The following is an 18,509-nucleotide window of genomic DNA, read 5'->3' on the forward strand; positions in this document are numbered from 1 at the left end:
AAATCTATTTATTTAAATCATAAATATTTGATTGTTTCAAACATAAATACATACCGAAAGGATATTGTAAGGTTTCGAATAATGAATATGTGCTAATAATGTTGTGATGGGCAGTCGCCAAAGAGTAATATTATTAATATTTGTTATGATAGTGGTACTGTCATTTTCACGATATTGTCGACAATTATGACGTCGAGATTGATTTGAGTCATATTCAATCCTGTGTTATCTCAAATTAATTGAATCATTTCTCTTTTTAACTAAAAACAAAACATCTAATCATACATACTTTATTATTTCTTTTAGTTTATCTTACGTCTCTTACTTTATTCTCTCGTCTACTTTATTTTACTTTATTTAACTTACTAAACACAACATTCTTAAATTCCCTGCCGTAAAGAAACGCCTCAAGTAACGTGGGACGGGAGGAATATATTTTAGTTTCTTACACTCATTATGTCATTATTTATCTCATTACCATCCGTTCCGCTCATGTCACTGCTATTTACGAGGACGCTGGTGCCGACGTAATAAATGCCTTACAATTATAAACCGTTTTTGGCCCACAGCCAAAATTTTTTGGCATTATCAATGAGGACAAGGGTTTCATAAATTAATTAATTCTTTATGAGAAAGGAAATATGCAATTGCTACTTAATAGGTGTGTTATACTCCATAAGTTAAATAGATAACAATTATTTTAACTCGATGTGCATTATAATGCTAACTTTTCTTAAATTGGTAACTTGCTAATTCATCAACGCAACGTATAAAAAGAATAACACGATTACATTAAAATGTAAATACAATTTGTGTTGACATTTTAATATATTGTATTGACATTTTAAATATATTGCATTAACATTTTAAATATCAATGTCAACACAGTATATTAAAATATCAACTAAGTTTATATTGATATTTGAATATTATCGCGTTGATATTTTTAATAAATTGCATTGCACTAATGACTTAAGAAAGTCAGCAACAGATCACCTCTAAATCTCTAAGTTTAAATATAATTAATTACGAACTTAAAACAGATGTTTAACTCATAAATTAATGTGCTGGTCTCGACGGCGGCAGAGGCATAAATTAAGGTGGCCCAATTGGTCCCACCTCCTCTTTTGTCATTTTGTGTGGCTCTGCAACTATATATCGCAGCTAACAACCTCAAATCTTTCTCACACACTCAATCCTCTCTCTCACTCTTGTAGTTCATTCACACTATCGGTTTAGTTTCTCTCTCCTTATTTTCCTCTCTCAACTACGGACTTGTTTGGCTGTATTGAACATTGTTTGAGGTGCTTAATTATATCCCTTTTTGTTTTGTTTTTCCTGTTTTTTGTACAAGTATAAAATGAATGGTCTAATACAGAAAAGCAGCGAAGATGCTAAGCCAAAATGTGGATTGGAAATCAGGTATTAATATGGAAATAAAGGAAAAGAAGTTCCTTGACATGAGCAGCACGGCTAGAATCAACGCTATGAGAGCTTCATCTCCCACTCACATCAAATCTCACTCCCTCTCCCTACATAATGTAAGCCCCCTTAATTTTCTACATATATACTCCCTCCTCGCCCCTAAAAATAGAAATATTTGAAAATACACAGATTTTAATACAAAATTAATAAAGTAAAAAGAGATAGAAAAATTAATAAGTCCCACCTCTTTGGAGAGAATTTTTTTTTATAAAAATGAAAGGTTTTTTTATTTTCAGACAAAAATAGAAATAATTTATATTTTTAAAGGACAGAAAAAGTATAAGCGTACGTATGTGCTGTATGCATGTACGTACGTACATACATACATACATAGTAATAATTTTGATTTGGGCTTACAATTTGGGTTTGTGAGCAGGTGCAACAACGATCGGCTTTGGACATGTTCGAACAAATCACAAACGCATCAAAGGGAAAGCAGATTGTCATGTTTATGGACTATGACGGCACGCTTTCTCCCATCGTCGATGATCCGGATCGAGCCTTCATGTCCGATGCAGTGAGTGCTACCACCAAACACCTACGCCTATGTATAAATAAGTATTCACATCATATGTTATTGGCGAAATTAATTTGCAGATGAGGGCGACCGTCAGAAAACTTGCTACATACTTTCCCACTGCTATAGTCAGTGGGAGATGCAGAGACAAGGTACACCAACTACTTCATCTGTCCGTCATTTGAAGACACATTTTGAAACACCTTGAGTTTTAATAAATTGTTTGAATTTTATAACTGAAACATTAAAAAACTTTGTGAAAGTAAGTGAAAAGTAAATGTGTTTTTAATTTGCGGATAATTAGAAATGGCAAAATATGTCAAAGTTTCTAAACTGATGTCTGAAAACAGGTGTATAGTTTTGTGCGTCTAGCAGAGCTGTATTATGCAGGTAGCCACGGCATGGACATAAAAGGCCCTTCCAAACACTCCAAAGTTAGCCCTCTTTAATCAAATTATTACTCCTAATAATATTAAAATTAAAATAAGTGATGAATATATTTATAATGATTATGTGTTAATCAGGGAGGTGAGGCTATTCTTTTCCAACCTGCCACTCAATACCTTCCCATTATTGACGAGGTACGTTGTTTTCAATTATTTCCTAAATAGTCGTGTTTTGTATTTTTAATCTTTACTATTTAAAAGTGGTGAGGAATATAAATATGGAATATTTTTCTCAGGTTTACAAAGCACTATTGGTGGTCACAAAAGATACTCCAGGTGCTACCGTCGAGAACAACAAAGTTTGTCTCTCTGTACATTTCCGACGTGTTCATGAGAATGTACGGACTATCAATTGTTTTGTATTAAAACCCGTGATGTTTAGTTTCTATTATTGTTTGAGGACGAGGAGAGTATTTTGTATTCGAAATTTTCTGAACATGAAAATTAATTTACAGAAATGGGCTGAACTTGCTAAACAAGTTGGATCAGTGCTGGAGGCGTACCCTGAATTTCGATTGACTCAAGGGAGAAAGGTGTGTGTGTATTTGATTTAAATTCCTCTAATTTTCTATGTTTTCAATTAGAAAAAAATTACTAAAATTTTAAAAATCTTAGTAATTTATAAATGTTAGAAATGAATTACTCACAATGCTTGGGTTGAAATAATCATCAAACTTCCACAATTATAACAAATAAACTTATCACGGACTTGGATCTATTTTGATATATCAATTAAAAATGAACCACTCATTTCTTAACAATCTTACAAAAATGAGGGTTATCATTCATTATAGAGGAATATAATTAGGATTATATTACTGATTAATAATAAGATATCGACTTATAAAACTCATGCTTTTGTAAATTAACAATATTTACCATATTTTATTAATTTATCTTCTCTTGAATTGGTACCGTCTGCTTTAATGAGTTGTACATAGCCAGAATTTGTGGTACTTGAAGATTTAATTTGGTTGCATGATGTATGTAAGGCTAACTTTGATTGGTTGGTTTTGATTAAATTCAGGTTTTCGAAATTCGTCCTACCATCAAATGGGACAAAGGAAAGGCTCTAGAATTTCTATTAGAATCACTTGGTGAGTTCTTATTTATTTTGTTTATATACTAATATAAGTATAACTTGGTCACCAAAAATGATTTTGTGTACTCATTAAAAGCCTATTTTGATGCGGATGTGGTCCTAGCCTTTGAAATTTATTTGTGTTAATTCTAATTAATTCAGCATTACTAATTAGTGGAATCTGGTTGTAGTGGCTTATGGCTTTCTTATTCTAATAGGGTATGCTAATTGTGCTGATGTGTATCCTATCTACATTGGAGATGATCGAACTGATGAAGATGCGTTTAAGGTACTAACATCATCTCCAATCGTACACCAAGACTCATTTTTGGTGTAGATAATTTCTCCAACCGTACACCAAACTCAAACCCATTTTTGGGGTTTTCAATGGAATAACACCAAATATGGTGTTTACTCCAAAATTTTGTTAGACAAATAATAAAAAATGGTGTAAACTTAATGATGGTGTAAATGGTTGGAGTAAACCTACTTTTTGGTGTGACGTATACTCAAAAATGGGTTTGAGTTTGACGTAAATGGTTGGAGATGACCTAACTAACTTTAATTTGTTAACCTTCAACACTAGTTACCAATTTAGTCCCTTAAATATGTTTTTAATTATATAATTTTGGAATCAGGTTCTAAGGGAAATGGGCCAAGGATCTGGAATTCTTGTTTCCAAGATTCCAAAAGACACAAATGCATCGTATTTGTTGCAAGAACCATCTGAGGTATTGTAATACTTTACTTAATTACTAGCTAATGTTTGTTGGCTTGTTGGAATGTTATGATACTAATTATGTAATTTATTTATTATTTTCTAGGTCATGGCATTTCTACGACGTCTAGTGGATTGGAAAAGATTATCGCTAAGAAAACAGTTCATGCTAAAAGCTAGACTTGAAGGGATTAAAATGTCATTACCGATTTGAGAACTAATTAGATCTTATTATATGTGTACCTATTTGTAGCTTTATTATGCTTTAAGTAAAATTATATAAGAAGGTTAAAATGGGAGGGGCTGGAATAGGAAAAGAAAAGAAATAATAGAATCCCCCTTATGTTAGATGTACCATGCCCTTGTACAACTTTTTACAAGTACAAAATTGTAATCTTTTCTCTCGTATATCCAATCAAATGAAAGTGTGTTACGTCTGTGTATCGGGACAACAATTTTGTCCGGAATTGGGTGCGGGTACCCGTTTCGACACTCCTATCCTTACTGACTCAACTTATTTTTAATACAAGTATACCAAAAATCTAGGAGGATAACAACAAACAAGAGTATCATATCCACAGACACAATAAATGTCAACCTAATTACCACGAACCAATATTAACTACTATCTAGATGAACAATAGTTGATCTAACTAAAGCAAATGGAAACAACTTGGACAAATAAAAACAATTAAAAGATAAATGATATAGATCAAGAATTGGGATGGTAGAATCCTACGGGGTTGATAACAACTATTCTATACTCAACTAAATTCCAAACTATGCCAATGAAGGGTCTGAAGGGTTATTAAGTTATCACTAAAGTAAAACTATATCTTCTCTCAAAGCATACAATTTGTAAATTGCTACCTAGAACCGAAGTCTTATTCCTAGAACGAAGGCAACAACTCCTAAAAGCTTCTATATAAATTGCTTCACTCAAAGGTTCAAATATCTCGATTATATTGGCAAAAACGTCAATTTCTCCTCTTTGAAATTAGACTACTCATCTCTCGATTATTGTAGTAAAATCCACATGCATTTATAAGGTGATCAGACAAGTAAATATATAAGCATAAGAGAAATCCAAATAACCACATGAGCCAAGGCATAGGAAAAAGGAATTTAATTAAACATAAGAATCATTGTATCTCCCTCGTGGAACTCTACGGATGGTTTAGCCACACATGTTCATCACGAAAGTCAAATAAATATTCAAAAACATTATTTGAACAAAGATAAAAATAAAATCTGGACTCCTAGAACTGTATTGGGCGGATTGGATGCCTCGTCTTCAATCTTGTGATGAATACTCGCCATCTGCTCGATCTTCTCTTCTTCCTATGTGGGAAATTGGCATTTTTGGGTTTGAGACGTGTATAAAATCCTGTAGGAGGCGTCTCTTGCATATTTTATTCATTACAGCTCTAATTTCCATGAAAAGAACTGTCGGCCGAACCTGGCGAGTCGCTAGGTTCGTTGAGCTCGAAGCTAGCGAGTCGCCAGCTGCTCACGACATTTTGGGGCGCGGATCCTGGCGAGAAGCCAGGTTGGTCATTGTGCGAAGCTGGCGGCTCGCCGGCTTCATTTGGCATTTTCGCCCTTGAAGGAGTTTCCTTTGTTCTATATGAACGCAATGTAATAAAATAATCGTAGACATCAACCAACAGGTCAAGGCGACTCCTAAAACTTTAGCTATGTGTCGTTAGTGCGCAACCAGAACAGGGAACCTTCAAAACCTTAATCCACAATATGGTTGACTAGTAAGGGGAAGTAAGGGTCGAATCCCACATAGATGAAGAGGTTTCAGCTTGTGCCGCGGACATTTTGGAATGGCTGCTACCACGCAAACTAAGTGGGTTAAGTTTTATCTACTTGACTGAGCGGACAAAAGAAAAGGTTCTAAATGATCAACTGGATTTAACTAGGCGAAAACATGATTGAACTACTACTACTGATCAATCGAATTTGACAAAAACGGAAAGTATACTGCAAAGCAGAAAAGTAACGGGGACCACTTCCTAATTAAAGCGCTAACAAATAAAGCTCTAAAAAGTGATTAAAGTAAAAGGTGACACATACATGTTCTCGTAACTAACTATGGGTGTCTTCTTTCTCAAATAAACTAACAGCTCTAACCATGGCAGATCGTAAACAGAGCATGTAGCGAAGAAACGAGAAATCGTCAAATTAAAACTAGATCCATGCAATTCCAACCGATTAACAGCAAATCAACAGTAACTACTTCATTTCCATGCAAATCTAAAACATGTAAATGCAGATCCAACGTAAATCAAACACCAAACAACTAAATCTAAGAAATCGAACAACGACTAAAAGGCTAAGAAGCTAGATCTAAGAAATCTGACGATAATCAAACAAAAAGAAACACATATAATGCATAATCGAACTCGCCAACATCAGATCTAGCCGAAACTCCAACAGAAAACTTCATTCCAATAGCTATTCTACAAAATTTCAGGTTGGATCAACAACTTAACAACTTAAAATGACAAGATCCAGCTGGAATCGCAACTTGCAAAGAGTTTAAACTAAGGAAACTTGGAAATCACAAAAAACTTAAGAACATATAGCTAAGAAACAGAAATAAAACGATAAAAGAACAATTGTAGCTGCTCCTCGGGGCTTAAGAACATTAAACGAACAACTGATTCTTGCTATACCAGGCTCTCTCTCTCCAAGTTAGGAGGTAGAGAGTATGCTCACGGTGGAACTCCTTCTTTTCTCCCTTCTATCCTTCCTTCTCCATGTGTTATATCTCTCGGGTGTAGAATCTGGAACTGAGTGCGTGTGTTGAGATTTCGAGAGCTCTCGATAATGATTTTCCTTCAGGCTCCTCCTCCTTTTATAGGACGGCTTCAGCTCCAATCCCTAGGGTATACCTTCCATGATCTGACATTAATACCCTTGCAGAAGAAGACACCTTTGCATTCTCTCTCCTCTGACTCATCCTTTGTAGCTCCATCAATTGTAGATCTGCTTGATCAACCCGCACGGCTGCCTGACATGGTCACTTTATCTTCGCCCACTTGATCAATTTGCTCTGCTTTTTGGCTAATTTTTCCCTTCTGCGTTCACTTGATCAAGGCCTACTGTCCGATCAACCTGCTAATTTACACACTAAAGCTCAACTTTTCTCGCATTATCCCCCCAATTCATCATATCAACCACCACTAAAACTATGCAAGAAACGAGCCCTATCAGCCCTTTTCATCCCGGATGCTTTCTTTCGCCGTTTAAGCTCGTTTCAACCCTTTTTCAACTTATTCTTTACAAAGTGGTCAAAATACCAAAGTTGTAACTATATCTTAAAATACAAAATATATGATCAAAATCAAGTAAAACTACTCTCTAGAACCATGCAAAAACCAAGTAAATCATTTGTTCCCTCCGTTCCATAGTAGTAGAGTCATTTTGCCATTTTAGTGCGTTTCATAGTAGTGGAGTCATTTTCCTTTTTAGTAAAAGTCAGCACATTTCTTCTCACTTGCTTTTCCCTCTCTCTTAATTTCTTCTCTCTACTCTTTACTCTCTCATACTCTATTATCTTTTTATTCAATACATTACACACCTTTTTTTAATCTCCGTGCCAAAAAGAAATGTCTCCACTACTACGGAACGGAGGGATTACATCTTACCTTACATGTGCACAAGAATCTATTTTGTGAACTCCAAGCCATCAACCAACATATAACAACATTTATTCGCAAACTACAAGCCATCAACCAAGATATAATAGTACTCTCTCCGTCCCTGAAAATTTGTCACTTATTTCTATTTTCATCCGTCCCTAAAAAATTTTCACCTTTCACTTTTACCATTTTTGGTAGTGGACCTTACATTCCACTAACTCATTCCCACTCACATTTTATTATAAAACTAATATATAAGAGTAGGACCCACACTTTCTCTGGCGGGCCGCCGCACCTTGGTCGGCGGTCCCCCGGTGGACAGACTCTCTGCACTCCAACGCGGCGACCGCCGACCAAGGTGCGGCGGCCCGCCGGAGAAAGGCGGCGAATCCGAGATGCCCTATATTTGCTCCAAGATTTACCATATTTTGAAGATCTTTTCCTTCTACAACAAGGATTGACTTTCCCCTATAAATAAGACCTCAAGCTTCATCGAAAAGAGAGAGCTTCTACTTACAAAATAAATCATAGAGATCAAGAGCTAGAGTACTTCACTTGTGCAAGGAGTTGGAGAAGGATTTCAAGAACATCAAGAACAACAAAGATTCAACCTACGGGTTTTATTTGCTTTAGTTTTATGTTCCAATTTTCTTCCCTTCAATCTATGTGTTTACCTTATTTCATCATGTGTAACTAAACTCATAGGATTCTAGGGATGTGTTAGTAACGACTTTGGTTATACAATTTCTTTTTCTATTTAATATCCGTTTTGTTTTTACTTTGTTTCTTCCCTAAGTAGTTCTGATGCTGCATGATTGAGTGACACAATTGTGTATGATTTAATATAGCTTGCTTCATAACTGTGAGAGAGTTCTAGCGAGTTAGATTCACTTAGTAGATGCTAAAGTTAGCTTCCCTTAAAATGCCACTGTTAATTGAGAGTGAGGACTTTTCAAGGGTCTTAGGAGCTATTCGGAGTTATGTGTTAGGATTGACAACCCTAATCTTGTAATCAACGTTTGCATCGCATGAGCATAAGCTAGGTGACTTGTCCTATCAAAGTAATAATTGTGCTAGGGGTATTGTAGTTTGGAATTTGTATAACCATAACTGTGAATGCACATCCCTGGGATTCCCTTATCTCTAACGATTGTCTCTGTGTTTTACTCGCATTTAGTTGTTAATTGCCTTCTATTGTTTTCTGTTTTCAATGTTTTCCAAAACTTTCTGTTCTTCCAAATAGTAATTGAGTCTTAGTAGATGATAGACACTTTGTGTTTGCCTTCCCCGTGTTCGATATCCCCGTACTGACCTTTGGCTATACTATATATACTCTGTATACTTCCAGGTTTATTTAGTGTTAAAAAATAGTGCATCACTAGTAAATGGTGTATTTGTCTCCTCTCCCTTCATCCTTATTTATAGAGTTTATGATGGGCTAGGTTAGGGATCTATGGAGCTTGGATTAGGCCTCCCCAATTGGACCTTCTTTACTAATTAAATTATAGCCCATAATTTAATATAAGGCCAATGGAATATTTCTTGTGCCACTATCGAATAAATACTGACCACCCATCCAATCCGTGATTACAAGCAATCCGGGTTAACCTCTTTAATATATTATTTCCCGTGTCTAAGACTTTCTATATCCATTAATTAATTTGTAGTCTGCTATGGACTTTAAATTAATTAATATCTTTTTATCTTCAAGAGTTTGTCTAGTACGAGATGTATATTAAAATAATATACTTTGCTTTTCTAATTATTCTTGGATTAAATCCAAATCGGTAGGGTTTCCGAATTATAGAACTTCTCTCGAACACCTCTTGGGAATATAGTCAAATCACGCAGGAACACGATTCAATGTGATAATAAAACTGACACCATACTAGTTATCAATTACTACTACCCAAGATATTAGGAATATTGGGTTGCGAAAAACCCACACCTACTGATAAGTCAAAGCAGCGTATGATTAAATAACGTGTGTCCTATATTATCACAAGGATTAAGAAATATTAAATCTCCAAGACATCGTCTTTCAGTAGATAGCAAATAAAGACTTGTCTAAACTTTAGATCCATTCAATGCTACCACACCAGTGGCACTAGTCATTCTCAAGGTAAAGACGATCTTCAGATAGACACTGCAACCTTTCGTGATAGGTAGCCAAAGCCTATGTAGGTTGTGAAAAAGTTTTACTTCTACAAGGTTCCGGCTGGGCCACCTACTGTGATGACCTGTTCCACGACCCAGCCTTCAATGTAGAAGACTTAGACTAATTTTACTTTCTGGCGTTTTAATCATATAATTAAATATATAATTAAAGACGATCAATACCCATTAAAGTAAAATACACAGCATGAAGAAAACATTTATTATTCTCATTAAATAAGGAGAGTTTACGATATTAAATCTAATTATCAAATTCATAATAAACTCGAAAAATGCTTTTTAGTATATATGTTCCAACAATCTTCCACTTATACTCAAAACAGCTTTCGAGTATACTACTGTCAATTTTTCTTCAATTTCTCCCACTTATAGAGAAAGCTGGCCTGAGTCTTTAATGCACTTAACACTTATTCCTTCCATATGACGATTAAAAGTCCCTCCCGATAGGGCTTTTGTGAAAGGATCAACAAGGTTGTTTTCTGTTGCAATATTGACTACTTGTATGTCTCCTCTCTGTATAATCTCCCGAATGATATGATACTTCATTTCTATGTGTTTGCTTTCCTTGTGGGATCGTGGTTCCTTTGAGTTCGCAACAGCTCCAGAGTTATCACAATAAACTGTGGTACTCTTTGGCAAACTCTGAATCTCGCCCAACTCCTTGAGAAAGTTCTTGAGCCATACAGCTTCATTTGCAGCTTCAGAAGCAACTACATATTCAGCTTCCGTGGTTGAGTCTGCAATGCATTTCTGCTTTGCACTCTTCCATTGCAATGCATTTCTGCTTTGCACTCTTCCATATAATGGCTTCACCCCCCAAGGTGAACACATAGCCAGAAGTAGACTTCCTCGAATCACGATCAAATTGAAAATCTGAATCCGTGTACCCCATAGGACATAGATCAGATGCTTTGTAAACTAGAACATACTCTTTAGTCCTCTTCAGGTACTTGAGTATATTCTTTACTGCAGTCCAATGTCCTTGGCCAGGGTTCGACCGATACCTAGCTACCATTCCTACGACAAAGCATATATCAGATCCCATACACAACATAGCATACATGAGACTTTCAACTGCCGAAGCATATGGAACCTTCTTCATGTCTTCTATCTCTGTGGGTGTCTTAGGACACATCTCCTTGGATAGATGAATTCCATGTCTGAAGGGTACAAAACCTTTCTTGGAATTTTCCATGCTAAAACATTGTAGTACGGTATCGATGTAGGTTTCTTGAGATAAGCACAACATTATTTTCTTGCGATCTCTAATCACTTTGATTCCAAGAATGTGTCCCGCATCTCCCAAGTCATTCATCTCAAACTGGGTAGACATCCAGTCTCTTACGAATGCCAACATCTTGTTATTGTTTCCAATTAACAAGATATCATCAACATAAAGCACTAAGAACACCACATTTGCACCTTCAACTTTCTTATACACGCGGCTTTCATCAAGGCACTGATCAAAACCAAAAGATTTTACAGTTTTATCAAAGCACATGTTCCATGCTCTAGATGCTTGCTTGAGTCCATAAATGGATCTCTTAAGCTTCCAGACCATGTGCTCTTTACCCTTAACCTTATAGCCCTCAGATTGTTTCATGTAAATAGGTTCTTCAAGACTGCCATGTAAGAAAGCAGTCTTGACATTCATTTGCCAAACTTCTCAGTCCATATAGGTTGCGATGGATAGTAGGATTCGAATTGACTTTAGCATAGCAATAGGTGAGAAGGTCTCATCATAATCGATGCCTTCTCTTAGGGTATAACCCTTTGCCACTAATCTAGCTTTAAACAATTTCAGCTTCCCATCAGGACCTTGTGTACATTTGAATACTCAATTGCTTCCAATGGCAATGCAGCCTTCGGGTAGGTTCTCAAGGTCATAAACGTCTTTGCCCTCCGTTGATTGTAGTTTGGAATCATCGCCTCAATCTAGTTGAGACCATCCAAATCATTTATTGCTTTTTTATAGTTCCAGGGATCAAAGTTCTGGATGGCCGGAAACTGACTCTGAGGACTCTCCCTGTCCAATCCACCTTTCGGGTTCTTTTGAAACCCTCCCACTACGACGAGGCTCTACAATCACAGGAGTAGAAGTTGTAACACTTGGTGCAATATTTTCTTGTGGAGTTTTTTCTTGTGTAATTGGAACGTTATCATCTCTCATTCATCAAGAGTGATTACACTTCGGGGTTTCTGATTTTTTATATACCCCTCTTCCAAGAACTTTGCATTTGTGCTCACAAACGCTTTGTTGTCTTGAGGACTATAGAATTCATAGCCTTTTATTCCTTTAGCATATCCCACAAACAAACGTACTTCAGTGCGAGGATCCAATTTACTTGGATCTTTAACTAGCACATGCGCTGGACAACCCCATATCTTGAGATGTTCTAGGTTGGACTTATGTCCAGTCCATAACTCATGAGGTGTATTAGGTGTTGACTTTGTAGGTAAGTTATTGTGGGTATAACACGTTGTTTCTAGCGCAAAGCAGCCCCAAAGGAATTTTGGTAATTGAGCATAACACATCATTGATCGAACCATTTCAAGAAATGTTCGATTTCTCCTTTCTGCAACCCCATTCTGTTGAGGTGTGCTAGGGGCAGTCAGTTGGCATTCAATCCCAGCTTCCGTCAAGTAGCCCAAGAACTCATCACCTAGGTATTCGCTTCTTCGATCGGATCGTAAGGCTTTTATAGTCTCACTATGACGCTTCTCTGCAAATTCCTTGAACTCTTTGAATTTCTTAAAAGATTCTGATTTGCGTTGCATCAAATAGACTTGGGCTAATCTTGAATAATTATCAAATAAAGCTGATGAAATATACATGGCCACCCCTAGCTTAAGTTTGAAATGGACCGCACACGTCCGAGTGAATGAGATCTAGTACTTTCTTGGCTCTATTCCCTTTGATCTTGAAAGATCTTTTGGTCATCTTGCATTCCAAGTAGGATTCACAAGTTGGAAAAAGTTCTAAACTTAGTCTCTCAATTGAGCCAAGGCTTGCCAACTTTTGGATCCTTCTCGGATTAGCATGCCCAAGCCTTAGATTCCATAATTACTTATCATTCACATCATGTGGTGAAGTTTTTCTCTTGTGAGAAACTGATATGTTATTCGAATCAATAAGATGATGCGTAGAGCGTATAGTATACAAGTTATTATCCATGATACCTTGACAGATAAAATAATCATCTCTCTTAATAATGAAAGCATCATGAAAAGAAATATAATATCCGTCAAAAACCAGTTTAGAAACCGAAACAAGGTTCCTTCTAAAAGAAGGTATCAATAAAACATTATTTAATACCAAAACTCTACTACTAGAAAAGCGAATATAAACAGCTCCCACTGCAATCGCTCCCACTCTAGTAGCATCCCCCAAATGGACAGTGATCTCGCCTTCACTTAGTTTCCTTGATTCTTGCAAAAGAGCAGGATCGAAACACACATGATCAGTGGCTCCTGTATTTACTACCCATTGATGGGTAGAAAAGTTGCTATGTGAGTTTCAAGAACATGAGCTTGGTGTATACCTGAACCACTTTGACCTTTCCCCCTTTTAGGGCAATCAGACTTACAATATCCCTTTTCACCACACTTGAAACACTTCGCAGTTTTCCTTGCTTTAACTTTCTTCTTGTCCTTCCTTGCCTTCAATCCCTTGGTAGCTTGTCCCGATTTGCCATCCTTTCTAGGTTTAGTGACCTTGGAACTGGAGGCGCGGTCAACCAACATAGCTTGCTTAGCTTGGGCATAAATGCCTTCAGCGTTCTGAAGCTCAGTTACAAGCTCTGTCAAGTTGAGGTCTTGCTTAGTCATTTCATAATTGACTTTGAATTGCTGAAAGCTTGCCGGAAGACTTTGGAGTATTATGTCTACTTGAGAATCTGGACAAATTGATCCTCCCAAGACCTCAATTTGAATGAAGTGGTGCATCATCTCAAGGACATGGTCCCTAACTGGCGTGCCCTCCTTCATAGTCTTATTCATGAGACTCCTAATCGCTAGAGATCTAGCAGATCGACTCTGAGTCCCAAAAAGGGATTGAAGGTTGTCCATGATCTCATAAGCAGATTCATAGGAATGATGCTGATGTTGAAGCACATTTGACATAGAAGCCAAAATATAGCACTTCGCCATCTCATTACCCTTTATCCACTTATTATACACAACCTTCTCTTCCGCAGAAGCATCATAAGCAGGTTTTTCGGGGCAATCAGTTCCAAGCACAAACTTATAATCCTCAACGATGAGAACAATATCCAAATTACGTTTCCAGTCTACATAATTTGGCCCCTCAAGTTTGTTTTCTTTCAAGATCACAAATAAAGGATTGAGCGACATAGTTGATATTGACTGAGAAAATAAAAGGTATCCATCACACATCCATGTATGATAAAAGAATGTAAAAACCATAAAACATTCGGGAATCACATATGTTATTAAAACACTAAATAAACAAGCACCAAAAGATGTAATGGATTATTTTTAGATTTTAAAAATTTTTATTGGTCACAATACTAACAGATAGTCTAGAGGCCATAAGAATGGCATGGCTGCCTAATATTGCCCAAGCTAGTATCATAATTCTAGTCCTCAAGACTCTTATCTTGCTTTGAATACTCCTCTAAAGAAAGGTCGCACGCCACTCAATGAGATTCTAAGACCATGGTTAACATCTTTTAAACAATGCTCACTTCTGGATAATATTGCTCCCATTGGACACGATATTATTTCAGAAATATGCCTTTCATTTAAAAGAACCATTTTAGTTATTCGAATATTATGAAAACTATAAATATTACTAATAACATAACTCCTCTAAAGAATAGTTGAGATGTTATCTAATTTACTTCACATTTGAATACCATTTATGGAGACCATATAAAACATGACTGTTCGTAATTATCGCTTAGTCATTTTTAAATAAAATGGTTTTCATTTGATTATCAAGCAAGCAAATAATTATTTAACTCACATAAGATGTAAATCACATAGGAAAATAATTTTGCACACTTTGTCACATCACACATAATCAAATAAATCATTTGATTTTAAACCACTAAGTGTCTACAACCAAATACTTAAAATAATTCACATTTTATCCTTTCCATGAACCATGGTACTCCGGATAAAAGGGATTAAATAAAATATATACCCATTTGAATAGATCAAATATCTAGGGCATAAAAATTAGGTCAAGACCATACATTGGGCCTTTCCTATTAATCGAGCAATCTAAAACCCTAATTAGGATTTTTCCCTAAAATAAAAACAACTAGCTGCCGCCGCCTTCAGGGATCCACACCACCGTTGTCTTCATCGGGCTGCCCAGCCGCTGCCGAGCACCGGCAATCGCCAGCCACGCCGCAGCCAGCCGTCCTGCCGCTTTGATCCGTGTGCGGATGAGCCCGCTAGGGTTTCAGCCGCCGCCAAGGCTGCCACGTCGCTGACCTGCCGCCGCCTGCCCAGCCGCCACCGTCGCCGTCAGCCTGGAGCCGCCGCTGCAGCGCTGCGGTCGCTGCTTCGCAAAGCAGCCGTTTGCCGCCGTCGACCAGATCCGCGTGTGGCCGATCCCGCTAGGGTTTCAGCCGCTGCCTAGGTCTCTCTCGCCGGATTCGTTCTTCGTCTTGTTTGCTCTATTGTATTACATTTCTTTGTATTCTAACTATTACATTTGTTTACAAAAGAAAAGTACAAGGAAAAATAAACCCTAATATACCACGGTCAACCCCCGTGGGTTTACAATAAAACGAAGAACAACAAGATTCAACAATCACGCAATATTGCAAGCATGAAAACAATCATGCATCACATTTTCCAAACATGTAGATCTACACAAGTAAAACTCATATGTAGAACACAACAACATAGATCTAGAATAAACTATCATAGATATACAATATTCTTAATCAAGAATATTCTTATAGATCTAGAGTATTCTACTTTGCAACGATATAATATAGATCTAGAATATACTCTATAGATCTTGGAATATTCTTTTGTGGATCAAGACATTCTTCACCAACCTTGAATAAAATGCAGAGATCTAGAATGTTCTTTGGTCGATCTAGAATATTCACTTATAGATCTAAAATATTCTTCCGGATCCATGTGATTTAGAAAAAAACAAGATTAAATCCATATAATCAGAGCCTAAAAGCATGGCTCTGATACCAATTGTTGGAGATTGGTGCAGCGGAAATTGTAAATTAAATAAATCCACAAAAAATCTATTTAGGAGATTATGTGGATCGATTCAATTTCATGCTTGAACATGTACAGACATATTATTGCGCAATTAATCACATAATTTAAAATTATGATGTTGAATACTTACAAGTTTAATTCTCCAAAGAATCGAAGTGGCTTGCTACTTCTCCATGTGTAGATCTTCAAGCATGATTGTGATTGCAAGACCAAGGATCTTCAAACCTATGACCCAACTCTATAGATCTATATTCCTTGTGGGAGGAATCTCTTAGAAATTATAAGTATCTTCAAGGAGAAGGCAAGAAAAACCAATTGCACACAAAGTGGAATTTTCGAATTCCCTATGAGAGAGAGCGGGCCGAAAATTCAATTGTGTAGACTAGGGTTTCACTTCTTGTAAATGGTGTATTTGTCTCCTCTCCCTTCATCCTTATTTATGGAGTTTATGATGGGCCAGGTTAGGGATCTATGGGGCTTGGATTGGGCCTCCCCAATTGGACCTTCTTTACTAATTAAATTATAACCCATAATTTAATATAAGACCAATGGAATATTTCTTGTGCCACTATCGGTGAAATACTGACCGCCCATCCAATCCGTGATTACAAGCAACCCGGGTTAACCTCTTTAGTATATTATTTCCCGTGTCAAAGACTTTCTATATCCATTAATTAATTTGTAGTGTGCTATGAACTTTAAATTAATTAATACCTTTTTATTTCCAAGAGTTTGTCTAGTACAAGATGTATATTAAAATAATATACTTTACTTTTCTAATTATTCTTGGATTAAATCCAAACCGGTCGGGTTTCCGAATAATAGAACTTCTCTCGAACACCTCTTGGGGTTATAGTCAAACCACGCAGGCACACGATTCAATGTAATAATAAAACTGACACCATACTAGTTATTAATTACTACTACCCAAGATATCAGGAATATTGGGTTGCGAAAAACCCGCACCTGCTGATAAGTCAAAACAACCTATGATTAAATAACGTGTGTCCTATATTATCACAAGGATTAAGAAATATTAAATCTCCATGACATCGTCTTTCAGTAGATAACAAATAAAGACGTGTATAAACTTTAGATCCATTCAATGTTATACCACACTAGTGTCACTAGTCATTCTCAAGGTAAAGACGACTTTCGGATAGACACTGCAACCTTTCGTGATAGGTATCCAAAGCCTAACTAGGTTGTGAAAAAGTTTTACTTCTACAAGGTTTCGGCTGGGCCACCTACTATGATGACCTGTTCCACGACCCAACCTTCAATGTAGAAGACTTAGATTGATTTTACTTTCTGACGTTTTAATCATATAATTAAATATATAATTCAAGACGGTCAATACCCATTAAAGTAAAATACACAACATGAAGAAAACATTTATTATTCTCATTAAATAAGGAGAGTTTACAATATTCAAGCTATTTATCAAATTCATAATAAACTCGAAAAATGTTTTTTGGTATATATGTTCCAACATCACTAGCTTTTCAGTTTTTCAATTCGGTTCAATTTGGATTGAAAAAAAAAGTCAAAAAATCAGATGTTTGAAATGCGTGTAGTCTATGTGTGTAGTGCATGTAGTGTGTGAAGTGTGTGTTGTGGATATATAGTGAAGCTATCTAATTTTATGACTATTTGGATTCCCAATTTTCAACTTTTGATATGGAATTCAAAATTGTGGAATTGAATGATTTGGAATTGCAATTCAATTCCAAAATCTAATATTTTTGTGGTACCAAATACTTTTAGATTTGAAATTGAAGGCTCCAATTCCACACCTCCTATTCCATGTTACCAAAAACAGCCTTTACATTTTTTAATAGTTGAAGATTTCTCAACTTCGGACTTGCATAACCTGATCAAATAGTATTTTTAAAGAGAGAACATCTATCTTTTTTAGTACATCAACTATCCCAGATGAGCAAATTTGGTCTGTAACATTTCATAATATCTTTTGAGGTCCATCAACTATAACTTAATATCAATTCAACTACTTTTTGGCTATTTCCAATATTTTAATGACCAAAGTACCCTTAAGGCCATGAAAGGCAATTCAATCTATTTGCCCTCTCATTTTCATTAAAGTATGTAATTTGGAATAATTGATGTACCAAAAAAGATGTTTCCTCTAATTTTAATTTTAAAATAATTTTTTTTAATAAATTATTTATGTTTAGTTTTACTTATTTATAATATT

At 36.1% G+C, this 18,509-nt stretch overlaps 2 protein-coding genes across 2 annotated transcripts; one reads left to right on the forward strand and one right to left on the reverse strand.

Annotated features, from left to right (window-relative positions):
• The first annotated feature begins 1,197 nt into the window (after positions 1–1,197).
• On the forward strand, positions 1,198–4,667 carry LOC125201617 (putative trehalose-phosphate phosphatase H). The gene is made up of 12 exons (XM_048099801.2): positions 1,198–1,304; positions 1,379–1,541; positions 1,862–2,002; positions 2,083–2,154; positions 2,353–2,436; positions 2,527–2,583; positions 2,685–2,786; positions 2,904–2,981; positions 3,476–3,545; positions 3,748–3,818; positions 4,168–4,260; positions 4,354–4,667. Exons 2-12 carry the CDS (start codon positions 1,392–1,394, stop codon positions 4,459–4,461), a joined length of 1,026 nt encoding a protein of 341 aa, XP_047955758.1. The 5' UTR covers positions 1,198–1,304; positions 1,379–1,391; the 3' UTR covers positions 4,462–4,667.
• Positions 4,668–10,441: 5,774 nt separating this feature from the next.
• Positions 10,442–14,428, reverse strand: LOC148932479 (uncharacterized). Its single transcript, XM_089065119.1, has 6 exons — positions 13,618–14,428; positions 12,623–12,837; positions 12,022–12,154; positions 11,785–11,893; positions 11,498–11,697; positions 10,442–10,812 (listed from the first exon to the last, which is right to left on the reverse strand). The coding sequence occupies exons 1-6, from the start codon at positions 14,426–14,428 to the stop codon at positions 10,442–10,444; spliced, it is 1,839 nt and encodes a 612-aa protein (XP_088921245.1).
• Positions 14,429–18,509: the final 4,081 nt, after the last annotated feature.

Source organism: Salvia hispanica, chromosome 2 (genome assembly GCF_029641045.1).
Source record: "Salvia hispanica isolate PSC_SH4W2 chromosome 2, Shi_PSC_v1, whole genome shotgun sequence".
In the NCBI taxonomy this organism is placed as follows: Eukaryota; Viridiplantae; Streptophyta; class Magnoliopsida; order Lamiales; family Lamiaceae; genus Salvia; species Salvia hispanica.

Excerpts from the sequence above, each read along its gene's own strand:
- LOC125201617 (XM_048099801.2), top strand. The coding sequence starts at position 1,392 with ATGCTAAGCCAAAATGTGGATTGGAAATCAGGTATTAATATGGAAATA. Across the intron at positions 1,542-1,861 it reads ACTCCCTCTCCCTACATAAT|GTGCAACAACGATCGGCTTT; the intron begins GTAAGCCCCCTT and ends GTTTGTGAGCAG. Across the intron at positions 3,546-3,747 it reads ATTTCTATTAGAATCACTTG|GGTATGCTAATTGTGCTGAT; the intron begins GTGAGTTCTTAT and ends TTATTCTAATAG.
- LOC148932479 (XM_089065119.1), bottom strand. The coding sequence starts at position 14,428 with ATGTCGCTCAATCCTTTATTTGTGATCTTGAAAGAAAACAAACTTGAG. Across the intron at positions 12,155-12,622 it reads ATCGAACATTTCTTGAAATG|AGCCTCGTCGTAGTGGGAGG; the intron begins GTTCGATCAATG and ends CTGTGATTGTAG. Across the intron at positions 11,894-12,021 it reads AGCAATAAATGATTTGGATG|GTCCTGATGGGAAGCTGAAA; the intron begins GTCTCAACTAGA and ends AATGTACACAAG.